This window comes from Colossoma macropomum, unplaced genomic scaffold (assembly GCF_904425465.1).
Source record: "Colossoma macropomum unplaced genomic scaffold, Colossoma_macropomum, whole genome shotgun sequence".
Taxonomy (NCBI): Eukaryota; Metazoa; Chordata; class Actinopteri; order Characiformes; family Serrasalmidae; genus Colossoma; species Colossoma macropomum.
Window position 1 is genome coordinate 15,554,454 of NW_023494785.1, and position 22,486 is coordinate 15,576,939.

A 22,486-nucleotide genomic window follows, 5' to 3' on the forward strand; every position below is an offset into this window, starting at 1 on the left:
AACAAACTTTACAAAATGTAATGATATAAGGTGAAAAAGTGAAAGCATTTAACTATCAGCCTATTTTGTTTAAGCCATGAACATGTATATATTTTATATTTATATGCAATTGGTGCGTTGGATTTTCTTAAGGAAATTAATAGGCTGTTTCTTGTATAGGCGTACATCCTGCAGAGTAGGAGAAAAAACAACACGAATTTGTCTTATAGCTCTTAAAATATTCTCAGTGCCCTTAAAAATGCAACGACGAGAAGGCAGTGTGAGATGAGCACGAAACTCCCAAACTCCTTTTAGAACTGCCTGCCAAACCAGTGATCTGGTCCAATATCATTCACCGCGTATTGCAGTAGAATTCAGCAGTACTGTAGCACCATCTGGTGGTTGGAGAGAGGATGCACTCATTTCATTAAGGCATTATGTTAACCCATTTCTGTCAAGCAGCTAAATGTTTATGATAAAGAATATGATAAAGAAAAATACCACATAACTCGCACTGATTGGCCCAAAGTAAAATTGTCCTATATTAATACCTTGAATAAACATCTAACAGGATCCATCAGACTTTTTTCATTGCACGTACCTTCCCTGTGAGTTTGGGTTTTCTATAGTGTTGTTACAAATTTGTAGTCAAAAATGTATAATCTTCTTCAGATTTTTTGTGCTCAGGTAAGTCTAGAGCACATATCGGTATACGTTCACATATGGACTTTAATGGGTTGATCACAGTGACAGTATTTCTTTGAAGAAATCAGCACTAGATCATTACTGCTATGTACTGATGAGCACAGTGTTTTAGTGTTTTGTCAAAGGTATGTTGTTACAGTGGAAGTGCATGGAACACTGTATTGGGATCACTTTTTTTTTTATACATTTTTATGTGTAAAACACTCCAATAAGCATAAACAAATTTATACAAACTTCCAAATCAGAGGAGTTACTCAAGATAACCAAACAAATGAAACCACATACATTTACACATCACTCTGCATATTAAAGTCTGTGTAAAAGTCACACCTCTGCAGTAGCCACAGTTGATGCGGCACTCATACTCAGTTTTGAGCATATATCCTGTGTGGTGAGGCAGGTAAATCAGTACACACGTACACACATGCACTCTTTTTCTCACACACATAAAAACACACAAAATGCACACAAAAGGTAGACATGTAATTTAACCGTTGAGTTTCTCCGACTCGTCTGGTGTTTTCACTGAAGCCAGCTCTTCACTGCCTGACTCTTCTCCTGGCAGCTGAAATGACAATAACCATATTATGGAACAATACATGAGTGGACTATTCCTTTGTCTTCCATGCCATGTCTATGTATAATCTATGTGCCTTGCTCAAAGATCTGCATAGATTTAAGTTTTCTTACAGTGCATCCTGCAATCACATTATGTCTGCCTTGTAACTGACGTGTAACTTTGCATGTAGTAGTTGTTCCAAATTAAGCACGCTTACCTCCCAGTAGATTGCATCCTCATAGCACAGGGTGTCTGGTGGGGCTCCATAAATAGGCAGCTTCAGAATGAAGCCTGAGAATGTACACAGTCTACTATGAGCCCAACACATACTTTACAGTAAAGCTTCAGTATACCGTTTAACAACAACGGCTACAACCATGTTATCACATCACACCTGGAAAGACTGAAACTTTACGCAAATTTTACATCTCTTTTGTGTACATACCAACGAGGAGTCCACCTAACAGGGCTATGCCCAGCGTCACACCCAGAGAGGCGGCTTGCATTCCAGCCTGAGCGGAGAAATCTCTTTCTGGTGAGACTTTATCAAACACATCTCCCAACCTTCAGAATAAACCAGAGAAAGAGTGAAGGAAAACCATATACATATTCCCAACTTCTGTGCCTAATTCTAAAGGCATTAGGAGATGCACATCAAGCCCTTAAGGATCTGATGGCTAATTTTACTCAACAGTTAATTAGGCACAAAAGTTGTGAATGATTATCGGTTAACCAGTTAACTACTGTGCAGTGTAGCAATATTAAAATGCTCTGTCAGTAAATAAAGTGCTACCTCACTCATGCTATTGCCCACTGTAAATACTGAACACTGTCAGTGTTCACTGTTAGTGAGAAAATTCTCTATTACGTGGCACTATATGAATACATCAAAAATCAAAAAATTAAATATTTTCATACTCTTTGTGATCAAATATGACTGATAAAAAACACAATGAGGCCTATTCTCTCTAGCTCCAATCGGATGGAAGAAAAGAGGAGCGACACTGACTTTTCCGAAGATAAGTTGTCATGGTAAGTTACAATTGAAAGTAAAGGATACAGTTCAGTACTTTGGAACTTCAGAATATTTAAATTCTAGTTCAGCAGAGGTCATTGTAACAAGCTTAAAGAGTTCTCACCCTTTGCCATAAACCTCATGGCTTGCTGCCACAGATGTGATGATCCCAACAATAGCACCCAGTACCCCAGGCATCCCATGCAGGTTATGGACACCACATGTGTCTTGGATCTTCAGCTTTGACTCTAAAACAGGCTGTCAAATACAGAGATATGGAGAGCTGCAGCAACAGAAAGTCTTAAAAATGAAGGTGCCAAAACGTTTTTTTGGAGCAATGCCTAGAAAACCACTTTTGGTTCTCAAAGAACATTTCCATGGATGGTTCTTTTCAAGAACTATTTTGGTAAATGCGATATGCAAGTGTCAAGATTTCTTTTTCAATTAAAGATTATTGTTAACAATTATGGCTTTTTCCTATAACCATACTTCCAAACCAAGAGTCATTTAGAAAGCTTCATTTCAAGAGTCAAAAGTGTGTAAAAGGTGCACGAGTGTGTAAGTGAGCAATATATATTACTCGCACTAACAACTATTCAAAAGCAGAGTTATAATACAGTTTGCGAGTGCACTACTCACTGAGAGGTACTTATAGCCCAGCACCGAGATTGTTCCAGCCAAGAATCCAACAATCATGGAGCCAAATGGAGTCAGCATCATCTCACCAGCAGTTCCCACAGCAACACCACCGGCCAACGCCGCGTTCTGAATGTGCACCTAAAAGATCCAAAAGATAAGACAAGAAAATTATATATTCAAGAGCAATCCCCCACCTAAACAGATCATCTGCCGGAATGCTGGTATATGGTTTGACATCAGTCATCCTTTTGCTGCATTTTACAATCATGCTATATAAAAAAAAAATTCTCCAGATATCAATCAAGGAATTTGGTACTCAGGCTGGCAATGCATTCTGTAGATGGTACCTGCCAATCATTTAAGTGACCAGAAGTGCATCAAGTGAAGAGTGATTTCATGTTGTAGTAATATATCTTGTAAATATCAGTCAAAAGTAACAGCAGTGGAAACCTTCAGGGCTTTCTTGGCCTTGAGAGAAGACCTAATAATATCTGGAAACATCAATAAATAATGCATCACATATAAAAATAAACTGTAATACAGTACCCCACTACTGGGGGAGATCAATGATTAAAGTGTTCTTAGTGGACAATGAGACAGCATGTGTGTGATCTTGCTTCTGTCTCAATGTAGTGCTCCTGCAGTTGTGCCTGCTTCTTATTTCACTCCTGTGATTAATGAGTATTCATTCTGTGACTCTGGGTTTAAAGTTATGCATTCCACCAACATAACATTTCTTGGGGAAATTAAGCATGGCAAAAGAAAATATTTGGTTGGAATATTTTAATATTTTTATTCTTTAACCTTTGCCTCATCTGTCTATACAGTACTAAAGAAAAAGAAAATTAGTTGCTGAACCAAGACCAAAACTTGAAGAATGCTGAAGTATTTGAAAGCAGTATAGGAGAAACAGTACAGCTGCAGTAACAACACACAATTTCACTTTGAAATATGCATGTGAAGATCCAGCCAATACAAGGCAAAAAGCCTATGAAGTGCTGTGACTCATGTTGCCCACACAGGGGCACTCACCATGTCCAGTTTTCCCTCGTGGTTGACTAGAGCAGAGAAGGCATATGTGGCAAGAGTGCAGGCAGCCAGAGAGTAGTATGTGTTGAGGGCAGTGCGGTGCTGATCATCTCCATGAGCAGTGATGGCCGAGTTGAAGCTGGGCCAGAACATCCACAGGTAGATGGTACCTGAATAGAATCCATCAAAAAATTATAGCAATCAGAACTTTTTAAGTGTGACAGTTATTCTTGCACATGAAGGAGAGACAGGTCCCAGCATGTAAAGATGTTCTCTTGCTTCTGTGCAGATCATTTGACTAACCAATCATAGCAAAGAGGTCAGAGTGGTAGACAGAGGTGCTCCGGCTCTTGCTCTTGTCCAGGTTTTCCCTGTATAGCACTCGTGTCACCATCAGACCAAAGTAGGCTCCGAATGTATGGATGGTCATGGAACCTCCAGCATCTTTTGCCTGTTGATATCATCACATTTATAGATATTAAAACTGTGTCATAGTTTACCTCTTTTTTCTGATCACCAACCAGGTTTCCATTAACAACAAGTGTCTGTGTGATCTATTTTTGTGCTTTGATCAAAGCTTATACAACAGAAAGCTGTCTAACATGATTTATATGCCAACTTGAACAGCTCATAAATGTCTTTTTATACAAACATGCTGGACATCTCAAATCTAACCTGACAAAGATGTAATAGAAAATAAACTTTCAATTGTTTATTCCTTACTTGGCATAAACTCATCTATCAAACTGAAAATGTAACTGCACTTTTCTGATGACACTTCTGAGCTGGTGGTATATATTGGCACTGTCAGAAACAAAACCTTCTATCTCCAAAATGATACCTTAACAGGAGAAGGAAAGAACATTTTGAACTTGTAATAGAAGTTAATGTAACATTTTTTTTTTCCAAATTTGATTCAATGGAAAGGGTAAGTGGAGATTTCAATCTATGCAAAAAAGTTAAAAATGTAAAATATTGAGATAACAGCATCGCTATGTTCCAATAACTAATAAATCAAATTGGAAATTAATAACACAAATGTGAAAATGACCCATATTCATGACTTTTGGCTCTTTTTAACCTCTTAAACCATAAAGCTCTGTCTATGGACTCACACTTAAGCTCCTTAGTAGCTCAGTAATTAGAATTCATTGTTTTTACTGAATAATACATCTTAAGATGAGTAACTGAGTAATAAAGTTAGGGTTCAAGGGGTTAAATCATTAATTGCTTGTCATATTGCAGAGCCAAGAAATGATCTCCCCAGGTGAAGTGAAGCTGCGTTGAGGTTACATGCACCAGGCCTCAGTTTGCTTTGGACAAAGATTATTTCAGAGTCATCAGCAATTACGACTGTTAAACGCAATATTGACCCCAGAAGATCGGTCTCAGACACTTCACATGAGTTTCTGTGGACGTTAAGACGAACCAAGGCATTGATCCAACAAATGCATGTAATGTTGGTCAAAATTATGTAGATCATGTAACCATGTAACATCAAGCACTCACTCATCATTGTGTTTTGATATATTCCAAGGCATATTGCCAATGTAGTATGTAGCAATATAATCACAGTATGGTATTTTATCTATACTGTGCATCATTATTGTGTATACTATATGGTTAAGAGAATTAAGATTGACTCACATAAAAAACAGAGAGGAGGATGAATTCATTGATTGCAAACAGTGCAACTTCAAATATTGCCATTACAAGCAGCTGGACTGGGCTAGTTTTCCCTAGTACCGCCCCGAATGAGATCAGCACCGAGCCAGTGCAGAAATCTGCATTTATCATGCTGTAGAGAAAGCAAAAAATTAGTTATATACATGTATATTTACAAATGTTTTAGGCATCAATATTCATTATTTAGTTAATACAAACAACATTAAACTAATAAGTAGTGGTTTTACATATGGGAATATGTTTGCTTGACCATTTTCACTGGCTATTTAATTCTACTTCATTATGTTAAATCAAGTGTCCTGGTGACAGAATTTAAAAAATACATGTTATGACTTGGGCACGCTGGAGAAATATAGAACCAAATTCATTCTTCCAAGCTCACAAAGTATGAACGACTATTTAAAAAAACAAAATTCCTGTTACTTTTTACTGTACCTAAATTATTTGCATTTTTCAGTGATATTTGATGTTAACACTTATTCCTCAGGTAAATATGCTGTATACTATACTGTATACTCCACTTACATTTCTACATTTCTAAATTTAAATTTAATACTTTGTATATTTTTCTTGTAATCTTTGTACATATACATATATATCTTTATACTTTTATTGTTTATTCTATTTTATATATTGTTTGTATATTTCCTGCTGCTCTGTCTTCTGTGCTGCTGTAACACCGCAAATTTCCCCGTTGTGGGATTAATAAAGGATTATCTTATCTTATCTTATCTTATCTTACCATGTAGGTGAACTTTATAGTTCTACCAATAACAGAATGTAGTCCATCTATTTCTCTGCCCACTTAGTTAGCATCCTCTTACTCTGTTCTTCAATGGTCAGGACCCACAAAGGACCACCACTGAGGAGATATTATTTGGGTGGTGGATCATTCTCAGCACTGCAGTGACGCTGATGGGGTGGTGGCATTTCAGTGTCTGTTGCGCTGGTACAAGTGGATCAGACACAGCAGTACTGCTGGAGTTTTTAAACACCACTTACTGTCCAGTCTATTAGACACACCTGCCTTGTTGGTCCACCTTGTTGATGTAAAGTCAGAGACAGTAGCTCATCTGTTGCTGCACTGTTTGTGTTAATCATCTTCTGGTCCTTTATCAGTGGTCACAGGATGCTGCCCACAGGACAGTGTTGGATGGACATTTTTGGTTGGTGGACTATTCTCAGTCCAGCAGTGACACTTAGGTGTTTGAAAACTGCTGTGCCTGTACTACAAAGAATTACAAAGTGCACCTATATGGTAAGTTTATCTGATGAAGTGGACAATGATTGTGGAAACTACAAACTACAAACACACACACACACACACATATATATATATATATATATATATATATATATACATATATGTGTGTATTTCCAACAGAGAGATAAACAGAGACCAATCTTAGCCTCTCACCTCTCCACTCCGACCTCGATCTTATTGCCATGCATGCCATGAAGAAAACCCTGCATGAGTGTTGCCCATTGCAGTGAGAATGCAGCGACGAGGAAGTTAAATCCAACACTGCTAAAGCCATAACGCTGCAGAAATGTCATAAGAAATCCAAAACCAATGAAGATCATCACATGTACATCCTGGAAGCCTAAAACACACAAATAAAACACACAAAAATGTAAGAAAAAAAATAAAAAAACTAAAAAAATAAATAAAAATGATATTCTTTATCATGCTTTCTTCAAACTTCTTATCACTTAAGTGCCATTTGATGATGTCCACACTGTTGGGGCTCTTGACAACTTTTAAAAAACAACTTTTCTCTGACCCATTCTTTGTATGGGTCAGTCAGTAACCATCGGTCTGCACACTACAGTACCCTTATACACACAGCTGCCAGCTTTTCATGATTGGATGATTTGACCTGAGCATGTAAGGGCATCCAGAGTGGACTGAACTTGGCATTTACTTCATGTGGGTGTTCACGCTGGTGCCCCTCATTAGAGTCATTCTCTGTGCCCATCTGCCCCACACTACCAACACAATCACGCTCTGTGCTGTTGCTAGGCAACCAACTGCTGACACTGGCATCAATGAAGATGGCAGAGTCCCTGAGGGCAAACTGTCCCACATACCTCAAGCCTTCACTCAATCCTCCTCTGCCACCAAATTACTGTATTCAAATTCACACAAATCAGTAATGGCTTGATAAAGGACTGACAAAAATAAATGTTTCTGAACGGTTCTAGGAAAAACTACAACTTGAATTATGCTCTTATAAAAGGAAACTCTCTTCAACCTTAAAAAAGCACATTTACACTTCACACACATTCATTTAATGGTCCTTCAGCAAATCCAAAGTGGTTCTACTATGGCATTTCTCCAAAAAAAGCCTTTTTGACACCTTTATTTTTTAAGAATGATGTCTTTTTTCATTTATTCATAAAGACAATAATGTCTTCATAAAGGTTTTATGCTGAGCGTACACTACCATCAGCTCCGTAACAGCCCATTCCTTTCATCTTTTTCGACCGAACACTTTGCCTGCATCTACGATATGGCATCTCTATATGTTTATCCGTGGGAATGTTTTTCTTTCTGGTTTGAAGGGTGAACATTATAGAGGATGATTAATGATGGGATAGATCACAGATTACCACAAAAAAAACAACAATATGTGAGATGAAAACTGCACCATCTCAGTGAGCCATCTCAGAGGTTTCGTCTTTCAGCTTTCAACCTCCCTCTTTCCCTCAGCTGTGGTGTTATGCAGGTGTACGTGTGTGCATAAACAGGGACCTGCGTCCTTCAAGTGTGAAGTGACAGGTGAAGACCAGCACAGGTGAACTTTCTAACACCTATAGCAGCATCCGCCCACAGTCCTCAACCCCGTTCTGTTCCAGAGAGGGCTTTAATTAAGGCCAAGAACGGCTAGAACAGGACAGGAAAGCTGGTAAAACAACAGTGAAACAGAGCTCAAGGGCAACACAACATTCAAATCAGATCTGAATAGGTTTGTAGTTTTAGAGAACTGTAACCATAATTTATGGCCAGTATATGAATGAGGCCCAGAGAACTATGAAGCTCTGTATTTCCATAATTTCTCAGACAACTAGCTTTGATTTGCCTCAGTGGATTATAACTCATTTTTGATCTTCTAGTTAAAGGTTAAACTTAATTGAGAATTCCCTAAAACCACTTAAGCATGTTTGAGTTAACTCACTTTTCACAGTGGACAAAAATCCAACACAGAAAAAAATTCAGAAAGTATAATTTTTCTATTACTATTTCTATTACTGTAGAGTATATGTGTGCTGGGTTTGTTACAGTTTGTGCTTGACCGTTTTCCTCAGGAGGATTCACCATGGGATGTCTAACAGCTGTGAGAGAACTAGTTGCACAAGAACTTCACTGAAAAGAGCAAATAACGGCACAGACAGAATGACAACTGAGTTTCTATTTACTTAAAGGTTTAAGTAAATAGAAACTCAGTTGTCATTCTGTCTGACCCCTTAAAAGGCCAGGGCCCACTAGCAGGCCCAAAATTAAAAATTATTATACACTTCTATAACATAAGAATAGCTCAGACAGTTTGGTCTGAAGTCCCTGTAGTTACTGAATAAGATTTAATAAAATTTATAAAATTTGAGATTTTAAGGGGTTAAACAATAATACCAGCCAAGGTTTAAGTACACGATTGATGAAAAGGAAGTGGAATGAAGAATGTTCTGCACGAAAGGTAGCCTCACCAACAAATAACTGTCTATGGTGTAACTCACATCAATTCAGCAGTGTAGCAGTTACATACAAAAGTGCAGCCATGTTGCTTCACTGCAACAACAGAAACCATGGCTTATTATTTTAAATTGTGTTCAACCACTTTAATTTCAATCCAAAAATAAATAACAATCATGAGCAACCAGAGTGCTTGAAACATCCTTTGGAGATCCTTGAACATTCAAATTTAGAACAAACATTCAGCGAGAATTAGAAAAGAGACAACTGATATGGAACAACCCAGCATTACTCATCATTTCCCACCACCAGTCTAGAACACATTTCAGTGTTTTGCCTGCCTTAACTCACACTGGACTCAGTTCATTAAGGTCTTGCATGAGGTGAGCAGCAGCAGGGACAATATAAAACTGTGCAGTGTCAGGGGTCCACAAGACAGAGATTACTACTTGACTCAACTCGACAGCTAATTAAGAAGTTCTTCGTTAGTCAACAAGTCTGTTAAAGAAGGAAAAGCACTGACATATGAAGTGCAGGCATGCTCTAGGATATGAATAATAGTACTCTAGGATATGAATAATAGTACTCTAGGACTATGAATATTAGTACACTAGGACTATGAATATTAGTACCCTAGGACTAATATGGATATTACTCTAGGATATGAATATAAGTACTCTAGGATATGAACATTAGTACTCTAGGACTATAAATAAAAGTACTTCAGGATATACACCGTTTTGGCCAGCTGGTACCATATGATACACATGTGTGCTAGTGCAGTGAAACCACAACATAAAAAAATGTGTATAACTTTGAGCACCACTGGTCTAGGTACTTGCATAGACTATTAACCAAATTGTCAGCACATCCATTCCACACATTGTTATACAGTGCCTGGACCATATATTTAAATAATTGCTTTACTTAACCTTGTTAACTGAGGAGACAAAATGCTTCTAACTACAAACATCTAACTTCAGCAGTCTGTTTGTAAAAGTAAAGCTTCTCTCTCTCTCTCTCTCTCTCTCTCTCTCTCTCTCTCTCTCTCTCTATCTGTCTGTCTCTCTCTCGCACTTACTGGGATAACGGTAGTAGAATTCGTTCTCGTAGTCGGGTTTTTTTGTCTTGTTCAAGTCGGAGCGATGCCAGTCGCGGGCATGAGCATCGGACTGGTACTCCACAAGTGTTCCAAAGAGGATGATGAGAATGACCTCCAACACGATGCACACGATTGGCAGTTTCAGCCGCATGTTGGTGGCATGTTCAGCCATGGTGTTGCTGAGTTATCTCTCTCTGGAGAGCAGTTTTTTGGCTCAGAGTGACGCTGAAGTCTGCATAACGCATCTCTTTTGATTGTTGGGTGAACCCTCTTGGTGCACTTGTTAACGCCCACATGTCACCTAGACTCTGCTGATTGGTGGAGCCCCGCGCTTTGAGCCCCACCCACTCTCACCTTTGCTGGTTTGCGGGAAGGTTCGGAATGAGACAGAACTGAGCGGCCTCCACCAATTTCTTGGTTCGGAAAGGTTTTGAAAATCCTTTACTGCACCTAATGCATCAATAATATTTCAAAACACCAAATAGTGGCTTATTGTTAGCGCAGTAAAACCTGACAAGTTCAGTGCAGTTCATAGTATATTTACATAAAACTTCAAAGAAACAGCAGGTGTTTAACGTGACATTTAAGGGTCTTATAACGTAGTTATAAGACCCTTAAATGTGTTGCCTGGCTGCAGCCAAGCATATGAGTTATTTTTTAGTCTATTTATAATTCATAGACAATGCATAGAATTTGTTTTTGTTATGCATTGAGAGCGCTCTAAAGTGAACCAAGGGGATTGTTTGACTTACAATCTGAAAATATGTTAACCTTAATTGCAAGTCAGCTTATGCTGACTCTGCTGTATTTGACTGAATGGAAATGTGTGGCATAATTCATTTCTTCCATTTGTGTATTTATTTACATATTTATTTATTTTCATATTCTTCTAACCAAGTTTTCCACACATTTTACTTTTCAGATGCATTAAGTTGGATAAAAAGTCATTGGCCTCTGTTTGGCTACTGCAGAACGCTTTCTACACTGAAAGCTCACTTTGGCACAGTGAACATGAAGCACATGAAGGATCTGTACTGGTTAGACGACATTGTTTTCAACATTGTCACGTCTCATCATTGTACCCCGGTGGTGCTAACTTATTAATTCATCCCTATTGTCCAAAATGCTCTCTGCAATGGACTGGTGACCTGTCCAGGGTGTATCCTGTCTTCCACCCAATGACGGCTGGGATAGGCTCCAGCAACGCCCGTGACCAAGAAGGATAAGCGGTTTAGAAGATGTGTGCGCGTGTGTGTGTGTGTGTGTGTCCGTGTCCAAAATGCAATACACTGTTTTGATGATATGATTCACCTCATGTAAGTATGCAAATATAAATCAGTCAATGATTAATATTTGTGAATTTGTGAACTTGTGTTTGCTCAAGTTTGGAACAAAGAAAATTCTCCAACCAAAGGGTCATGAGTCTTAGGGTCTTCATGCTAAGCTGGACTTTTTGGGTTACTTCACGATGGCTTTGTTTTCGTGAGTGCTTTTCAGTCCTGGTATGCAAAGCTAATATAAAGTTGACACACTTTACCATGTATGCAATGTTTTCCAAACATGTTGGATGAATGTATCACTTGTAAAACGGCTTGACGTGCCTCTGTTAAGAGTTTTGTTGACTGTACACAGAACTTACACTGCAAAACACAATTTTAACTCTACTTTTATCTTGAACTGTTAGTAGGCCTTGATCCACTGCATATGCAGAAAACAATCTGCAAGACAAACATGTTACTTGACACTAGCATGACCTGTTGCATTGCTGTAGTTTCTACATTTTAATAGTTTAATGAACATGCTCTTTTAATGACAACTGGCTTTCTGTTTACACTGTCTAAATTTAGAATTAGTGAATGGGGGAAACTCTTTGCTCATGCAAAACTGTATTTACAAAGTCTGCATTCATGAACCTCTTTAGAATACAGGGGACATATCCTGGTAATATTAATGTGCCTTCTAGTGTTTTCAAGTGACACTGCAGGAAAATTGCAGTACACCCAAATAACTGCACGCAATGTGCTGACAAAAAGAGCATCATTACTATCTACTCACAGTTGTTTGCTAAACAATGAGCAATTTAAAAGTGTACAGGTCTGTATTTATCAGGAAAGTTTCAAATTTTGCTACTATTATGAAAAAAGGAGATTTACAGATGTGCAAACAACATTTTTGAGGAATTTGAAAGGGGTATTTATGAATTATGAAAGTTACTACAAGAAATATATTTTAAGACAAATTACATTACATGTCCAAAGGTTTGTAAACACCTGCTCATTTAACATTTCTTCTGAAATCAGTATTAATCAGGGATTTGTTCTCCTTTTACTCTTCTGGGAGTGCTTTACACTAAACATTGGAACACTGCTGTGAGGATTAGATTGCATTCAGTCACAAGAGCATTAGTGAGGACAGGTACTGATATTGAACTCCACTGCAAATCATCCCAAAGCTATTGGATGGAGCTTCATCACACCAGAGAATGTTATTCCACTGCTCAACTGCCCAATGTTTGCGCTAACATGAAATTGCTGCAGTATTTAAATGGAAATTCCACTTACATCAAGGGGTGAAAAAGCTAGTTAAGCAGGATGAGGATATATTTGAGCAGGTTGGAAGTGAAAAACAATGACAGGACTTTAATTGAAGTTACTTAGCTAACGTTAGCATCATCTGTAGCATATTGACTGTCATGGTTATGTAAGACAAAAAACTTTTGTCGGTTCTCATTTTATCACTATCTAGCCTACTTGTTTATCTCAGTATAGCATATAAATAATAAATAAGAGATGAGGAAAAAAATACAAAAATTATGTTGCATTAAGGAAGTGCTGTGTGTTTTGTATAGAAGTAGAAATACAATTAGAGTTTAAGAAGGGTTGGTCTGCTTCATATAACTCCTGAAACCAAGTTCCACTTTAGCCCTGCTCCAGAGCATCCCTTTCTATTGCCAATGGCTTTCTATTGAGATTACACAAGGTAATACAAGGTGTAAGTATGTATATATAAGTGTATATAAATATATATGTGGGACAAGTTTACAGGTTTCAACATGTTAAGTCCTATCAATCAGAACCTTCTCTCTCACTTTCTATCTCTGTCTCCATCTCTCCTGGCCCCCCTGCACCTTTAGAACTGGCTTTGCTTAAATGCTGTTATGGTTTTGAGGAATTTCAAGATTTGTTACCTGTCTGGTTTTTCTGAGGGTGAAAACTGAAGATAGTCAAAAGTGCTGAGAGACAGTGGATTGTCTATATGAAGGAGACATCCTTGTATGGACCACAAACACAACATTTAGGTTTGACCGGTCTATTCCTGTACTAACCAAGACACTCCAAATGCAGGTTTTCTCACTGCCCTGTTCACTGTGTCATATATGTCCACATAGTGAGTCAGCTTTCTAAGAATGGACTCTCCAATGACAAGCCTTTAACCCTTAGAAGTCACCAGAATTGCTGGCCATAACAAAAAAAGTATGGCATGATTTGATAATTATATCTCACTCATATAGTTCCTTAAAACAAGCAGAGAAATTCTGTCTAATATGAAGATTCTAAATTATTTAATTTATTCTTTGAGCAGGAGAGGCTATATGTAATTATGATTGAATGTTATGAAAAAGTATTGTTGAACATGCAGTCTTGTTTGTGGAAAGAAAAAAAAAACATCTTTACTTTTAACTGTGCTACATTTTGTTATTTGTATCAAATCAAAGAAAAGTTTAAATGCAGACTCAAACCTGCCAAAATAATATGTACATTTAATGTTAATGTAAAAGTAGTTCTTTATATTAATATGTAATTAAATTATGTAATTACATTTAAATATCATAACACAGCAACAGTAATTATTCTTAACATATAAGGGTTAAATTTAGCTAATTGATGGCAATGCTTTGGACATAATGAGACATGACAAGCATAGGGCTTGAGAAAAACAAGAAAGCCCAGAAAAAGTCTGACACAAGGAAGCATTCTCTTGTGAAAAATGAACACATTTTTTTAAAGCGAAACAGAGCCTGATGAAAGATCAGCAACCCCTAAATGGCTGTGCAACAAGTGCTGTCCCATCCATTCATTCATCAATCTTTACAGAAGTACAGTAGTTAAAAAAACCCTAAAGATCCATTAAAACAGATCACATTACTTACTACATGAGTCCTCTCACAGGGCTGGATAGTGCTCATGTCTCTCACACTCAAACATACCTCATTCAGTTCATCAGTGGGTTGATCATTCATAGATAAGTAGTAAACTATGGAATGTTGAAAACCTCCACACTGCCAGAAAAAAGGTATGTGCAAGTACATTTAGTATAAACAATGTAAATCTGCCCTTAAAGGTACAACAATGGCCTTAAGACCCAACTGTTTCCAAGAAGAACCAGGGAAAGGTACATACTTGTACCCTTTCATAACCTAAAGTTTTAAAATAGAACATTAAATAAAAAGCCTGGATTCCAGCCAAGGCATATGGAGTCAATGCAATTTAAAAAAAATAATTGCAATGGCGTAGGGTAGAAATATGTTCCCTAACTAAAGATAATGAAAATTACCACCTCAGTGACAAGACAGCAACACTTTAGTCCTTTCTTTTCTGATAGTGCACAACTAGAATTCCTCATTCCTCAATTGCTACATACCATTTAATACAAATATTAATATTATGGTCTCAGCAAAGAAGAAGACACATTAAATGTGATGTTTTAAAGGCAAAAGCTCTTTTACCGAATATTGACAACAGCCACTCAGCTCTGCTGAAACGGCAGAGACAGCAGGCAGGTCACTGTTTTCCATACATTTTCATCTGAGGGTAGACAGTAAACCCACACCAACTTCCCCACAGCCCATCACAAAATAGAACATGCAACGCATATACACATCCTAGAATGAGGAACATCTTATTTACACTTTAAAGTCTCTCCTACAGTGAGAGTGATACTCACGAGAGCCTCCACGTGTTGCCACTCTGCATATCCACGCCTCTCAGGTTCCTATGGCCGCAAGAGTCAGTAGTGCTAGAGGGATACTATAACATGATATGATGGTAAATCCTTTATGTCTACATATAAGTAACTTTGGCAGCTTCACAATATCCAAACCTAATTTGTTGTCCTTTGCTGCTGCAAAAAAGGTCAATTGATTTAACATAGATGGTCATACACCTGCACACTTTTCACTGATATTTAATTCTCTCAAACAAAATATATTAAATTGTAAAGTTGGCCATCCTTCTTTCAACAGCCCATTTGAAAAATACACATTGCTGTATTGGTCTATGTTTATTAATGTAAACAGTAAGGGAAGATGGTCCTTTGGAAAGTTTACAGTAGCCTCATATTAAAGCACTGACTGTGCAACATCTTCACAGATGATTATTTTCTGAATGCATGCTTGCAATCTTATGATGTGCAGATGACTCACAAAAAATGTTATTTGAATGCAGAGCTTATCGAGAAACCACAAGACACAAGCAGCACTTTTTTTTTCAGAATACTGGAGGGTAAAAGGTCCTAATTAGGTTCTTCTACTTTTACATTGGTGTTGATAATGGACATATCTCCACTTTTATAGTTTTTTTAAATGTATTTTTCTATTATTTGAAGATACCAGTTACCCTCTGCATTATGTCAAAAGTCCATGAAGAATGGTCCAATAGAAATGGCCCAAAATTACTTGGAAAGTAAATCTTGTAACATTTACTTATATGAATAGTTACAAATGTTTTTTCTTCTCCTGTAAAGTTACCATTTTGGAGATGTAAGGTTTTGTTGCAAAAGTAATGATATGTTGCTGTAGATCTCGATATTGATGCTTATTTTTTCAGATTCTTGTGCAGTGATAAAGAAAAAAATGGTGCTTTACATTTGCACAGTCCAGATGTGTCAGTTGGTTGTCCATAAATAAAATGTTACACAATTGCTGTCCTTCAGTTGACTTGGAAGGAACTTTATACATAATGCATTTTATTCATATAAAATGACAAACATTTTTGAATCTTCTGAATTCAAATTATCTTTTTTTTTTTTTCAGTGATGATCACCACAAAGGAATACTTTTACCAGATACTTTACTTCTACTGTTGTCCCTAAAAATTAATGGATCGTGTGTGATAAGTAAAGGCCTACAGGTTTTATACAGTTGAGTAAACTTTCATTCAGTGGTAAAAACATTACCAAGATCACTGCTACAAATGAGCCTTTCTTTTTGACCAATTGTACTCCAAACGCAGGAGAATATACACTATATAGACAAAAGTATTGTGACACTCCTCCCAATTATTGAGTTGGGATGTTTCAGCCATACCCATAGTCCACCCAGGTGGATAAAATTAAACACATAGCCTTGTAGTCTTGATGGACAAACACTGGCCATAGAATGGGTTGCACTGATGAGCTTAGTGACTTTAAACATGGCACTGTCATAGGATGCCACCACTGCTACAAGTGTGTGAAATTTCTGTCCTGCTAGATCTGCTCCTGTCAACTGTAAGTGCTATTGCTGTGAAATGGAAGCATCTAGAAGCAACAACAGCTTAGCCACATAGTGGTAAACCACTCACAGAACAGAGCTTCCGAGTGCTGAAGCACACATTATGTATCATCTGTTGAATCACTTACTAAAGAGTTCCAAACTACACTTGGACAATTGTACACTTCTAGCTTTGTTGGAACAGTTTGGGGAAGGCCCTTTTCTGTTCCCGTGTGACTGTGTCCCAGTGCACAAAGCAAGGTCCATAAAGGCATGGCTGGGTGAGTTTGGTGCAGAAGAACTTGACTGGCCCTGAGCCCTGACCTCAACCCCATCAAACACCTTTGGGATGTACTAGAATGGAGATTGTGAGCCAGGCCCTCTCGTCCAACAATCAGTGTCTGACCTTACAAATGCTCTTCTGGATGAATGGGCAAAAATTCCGACAGACGCTCTCCAAACTCTTGTAGAAAATTGTAGCTGCAAAGTGGGACCAACTCCATATTAATGCCTTTGGACTAAGAATGTGATGTCATAAAAGCTCCTGTATGCGTAATGTGTAGGTGTCCTAATAAGTTTGTGCATATAATGTGGACTTCAAAACACATTAACAAATTGGTGAGTGTGAATGTAGGTATAAAATGTGCTGGAAAAAAAAAAACATTTTTGTACTTTCAACATTATCACCTCTCAATTATCTGTCCATTGCAGAGGTGACGCTCTGAAGACTGCATGGATGGGTGAGATGCCAGCGTGATGATGCACTGAGGTGTGTCACTCAGACACATGACAATCACAGGCTTACAAATCATGTGCACAGATAGAAATCTCATGATCATCTTCACCCAATCTGACTTCCATCACTTTCTCCATACATTTGTCTTGTGAGCAGAATCTTATCCACAGTATCTACTGTACTGTAAGAAGAGAGCAGCTCCTGAGTCAAACTATAAAACTCTTCTGGATGTCAGCTCATACACCTTCTCTACACAAAGAGGGTTCTTCAAGTGTTCTTTAGTAAATACAGAACCATGATGACTTTATTAATGCAAAACAATGCTCTTTTCAGGGTCAAAACCATGGACATATTAGGAATAGTCATATTATTTCATAACAGATAACGTTATCAGAACACTTCAATATGTTTTTGATAGATTTGTTCATTTTCAATATAACTAATTTCAATTTTGAGTCACAAGGTCAGTGGAGCAGTGCTTTTTCAGAGCTTTGAATAGAAAGTTGAGACATGTTGTTGTACATTTCACATTGCAGCAACCTCTGTCTGTCTCTGGTGCTACGTTTTACTAAGCCCCCATTATGTGCTATTTCTTCAAAATAATTTCATAAATAAAACTGATGACTAATTTAACATTTTTAAGCAAGGCCACTTTCCTCCACGACTCAGCCATTTTGAGATAATCCTCTGTTTTGTGTCACTGGTCTCACACTTTCTGTCTGTAACACCAGTGACATGGTGTTACACCAGGGACAGAAGTTCACATTTCCAATAAAGACTGTATTTTTATTAAGTAAACAAATAATGAAAATTAATGAATTGTAATTAATTAATTAATCTTTTCACTCAGTGTATTTTTGTTTTTTTTTTAAAAACAGACACTTCACATTTTTGAAAAAATAACAACTTTTAGTGTGATAACACCAGTGACATACATGTTGTCACAACAGTGACATTAATGTTTTTTTCAATACACACACACACACACACAGACACACATTATCTAAGCTGCTTATCCTTCTGGGTCACAGGGGGGTGCTGGTGCCTATCCCAGTGTTCAGTGTTTATTGGGCAGAGGGCAGGAAACACCCTGCACCCTGGATGTCATTGTAAAACACTGCAAAATATATAGTTTTAAGAATTTATGAATTTCATTTTGTAGGTTTATTTACCATTCCAAACACCTCTCTGTTCAGAGAGTGAACGATTATTATTATTATTATTATTATTATTATTATTATTATTATTAGTAGTAGTAGTAGTAGTAGTAGCAGTAGTAGTAGTAGTAGTATGTATGTATGTATGTGTGTGTGTATGTATAAACTCCATGATGAAGAACCTGTTGCATATAGTTATTTAACAAAACTTTAAAAGGTTCTATTTACCAAAAAGGGTTGCACTATTGTTCAGGTTGCAGAACCTTTTTTGGCACTATACAAAGACCTTTGCTAAGAGTGTAGCTGGCATCCTGTTCTAGTCATGCACAAAAACCTGCAATTCAAAAAGGGCATGTTGAAGTTTGCTGTGAAGTGTGTTTGACACATTATCACTTCAGGGGATCTAGACAATCAGGCCATCAGCTAGTTTGTAGGGACATGTGAGTTTTTGTTTGTCAGGTGTGAGCTCAGGGACACGCTTGCAAAAGAACCAGATACCAGAGACGCCAACCAAGGTAAGATAGAGAGATATCTTGGTTGAGATAAGCACAAGATGAGGCATGTCTGTTATGTAATCTTCCACTGCTGTCCACATGCGTGACTGTGACATGTTTAACTCTCCTGGGCCCACTGTGTCATATACATGTTAAAACATCTCCTTTCTCCCACCCTCTTAAATTGTCTTTAACCGTTTCTCACTGCTCTCATTGAAATAGGGGAGAATTTCCATTGAAAGTGCAGATTCTACACTAGACTTTGATTTGAATTTGAAAATGATGATTAGATGAAGTTTTTGTTGTGCAGTCTTCTGCACAAAGAACAGACATCCTTTGCATTTGGATTTACATTTTTTTTCCCAAAATAGACAAATAAATAAATATATATATAAATAAATAAATAAATAAATAAATAAATAAAACAGGGAAATCCAGAGTTGAACCTGTCATTACAGAGTGTAACTGGAATGTAATTAAGTATAATTAATTATAAAATATAAATTGGATTCAAAACTGCAATAGTATCATTTAGACTTTCATGGGTTAATTAAAAAACAGGCCTATATTGACCCCTTAAACTTTAAGGACCTGTATATGGGCCCACATATAAGTTCCTCACTCTCATAACTACATAACTTACATATTAGTTTCATAGTACTTAGCAAATAATTTTAGTAGTTTCTGAATAATAAGTATTAAGATAACCGATACACTTCAGATTCACTAATATACCAAGAATTCAAGAGGTTAAGATTTTATTTTCATTTTGTTGTAGCCATTGGCGAACCATGGCAATTAGAGCTAGGCCTTCAGTTCAGGCCATAGATGTCAAAATGATTAAAAACAAGAAAAAAAAAAAATCCACAATGTAAAAGACAGCAGGTATTTTCATATTATGTGAAAAAATACAACATGAGAAAAATGGAGAAGGGTTTGTTCCAACAGCAACAATATATTTTACCTTGTAGCAGATTTACAGTAAGTCATTTGGTAAAGAGCCCAGGCATAAAGCTACTGCTGATTTCCATTTCTAACATCTGACTGAAATGCACTGGTTAGGCTACCACTCCTGTTTGCAGTCAGTGACTTATCTAGGACTTCCACAAGGCCTTGAGTTTTTCTCAGCATGCTCTAGATCTCAGCATGGAATGAGATCTAGAGCAACAATGCCATAAAGCAGTCACTGCTAACCATTCTCTTTTTTCCTTTCTTCTCTGTTGCTCTGCTCAAAAACACCACGTGGCCCTCTTACATAAGTGCGGCTAAAAGGTGAGAGGAGCAGAGTGTACATTCCTACATGCAAGATTTCAATCTACCTGCAGGTGTGTAAGGTGGGAGAGAGCAAGAGAAAGAGGAAGAAACAGAGAGAGCGAGATCTCTATCTGTAGCACAACTAAAAAATTAACCTTAGTGAATGACTGTTATGTGTAAAAACGTCAATCATGTGACCAAAGAAAGAAAGAGCACTACTATCGCTGCATGTAGGCTAGTTTGCCAAGTTAAACTCTGTTCTACTTTAATATGTGTCCTTATTGGCTACTTGACTTTTTTCATTTTCACTGCATTGTAAACAATTGCTATAATGCAACAGTAACATGCTGTTTTCTTAAATTAGCGTATGTTCATGCTTGCTTTGCTATGAATTCTGGGAGATGTCCATTCTTAAGAGTTCAGTTGTGTCAGTTGTGTAAAAAAATGATTATCCCAAAATTCCTATAACTTTTCTGCAACATCAAATCTCTACAACATTAGCACATAGTATACATAACTGAATAGATCATTTAGTATATATGTATATGTTTAAATGAATTATACATAATCATGGCTGTAACTAACTATGAGGACACTGAGATCCGGACCTCAGCAGTTTTTCACTTTCTTTCATTCATGAGATTAAATGTTGAAACAGTCCCATTACTACTCACGGTGCAGCCACAGTATCACAGGCTTACCCAATCAAATGGGGACAGAACATTTATTATGCTGCATTTCTGGGATGATGAAATTGGATCGGTTGTCTGTGAGTGCTGTCACTGTATTATGACCAATCAAAATCTGCCAAACTCCACATTATTTTCTTAACCCTCCAATCACCGCTTAGCAACCATTGCTATGCACAATTGCTTTATTACATTATCAGTGCCCATCATGTTCATGACTAGCGTTAGGACACCAAGGTCTTTGAAAGTTTTGGAAGAGTTTTATGAGATTTAGTGTGGAAAAAGCGATGAAACTACATAGTGAGCAGTGACAGGTACTCAGCTGACCTCAGAACAGCTGTGGGCATCACAGCTCAGCCATAGACTTAGCTGCCCACTCTGTTCATCTCTGTACAAGACGCTACACAGCACTGAGTACCAGAGTAACTTTGATTTCTTGAGATGCTCAGGTATGAACCAAACTTGTGCAAGTTTGTGCAGACGGTTTCAGTAGTCATATACACACAGCACGCTTGCAAAAGAACCAGCTACCAGAGACGCCAACCAAGTTAAGACAGAGAGATATCTTAGTTGAGATAAGCACAAGACGAAATATGTCTGTAATACAACATACTACTGCTGTCTATATGCATGACGGTAACCTGTGTAACTCTCCTGGGCCCTCCATGTCATATACATCTACACATATCTGGTCACATGAAAATCACAGATCTGTATTTGTTTTAAAATCATTAGGCCTTCTCTGTCTCTCTGCTCAAAAGCCCTCTGTGGCCCTCTTACATTAGTGCAGCTAAAGGATGAGAAGAGCACAGTGTACATTTCTATATGCAAGATTTTTATCTGTTTGCAGGTGTGTGGAGTGAGACAGTGCAAGAGAAAGAGAGAGAAAGAGGAAGAAACAGAGAGAGCAAGATCTCTATATGCAGCACAACTACAAAATTAAACTTAGAGAATGACTGTTATGTGTAAAAACATCAATCATGTGACCAAAGAGAGGAAGAGCACTATTATTGCTACATGTAGGCTAGTGTGCCAAGTGAAACTCTGTTCTACTTAAATATGCGTCTTTATTGGGTGCTTGACTATTTTCATTTTCACTGCATTGGAAACAATTGCTGCAATGCAACAGTAACATGCTGTTTTCTGTCCATTCTTAACAGTTCACTGTATAAATCACAGTGTGAAAAATAATCATCCTAACAGCAACAGCAAACTGGAAAACTGAGGACATTGTCTCAACTTCTACAACATTTCCACAAAGTATACAACATGGAATAGATCA

General features: G+C 37.5%; 1 protein-coding gene across 1 annotated transcript; it reads right to left on the minus strand.

Moving 5' to 3' along the window:
• Positions 1-845: 845 nt before the first annotated feature.
• Positions 846-10,654, minus strand: rhbg (Rh family B glycoprotein). The gene is made up of 10 exons (XM_036584144.1): positions 10,385-10,654; positions 7,030-7,216; positions 5,574-5,724; positions 4,230-4,377; positions 3,930-4,096; positions 2,898-3,035; positions 2,383-2,516; positions 1,689-1,807; positions 1,461-1,534; positions 846-1,249 (listed from the first exon to the last, which is right to left on the minus strand). The coding sequence occupies exons 1-10, from the start codon at positions 10,575-10,577 to the stop codon at positions 1,172-1,174; spliced, it is 1,389 nt and encodes a 462-aa protein (XP_036440037.1). The 5' UTR covers positions 10,578-10,654; the 3' UTR covers positions 846-1,171.
• Positions 10,655-22,486: the final 11,832 nt, after the last annotated feature.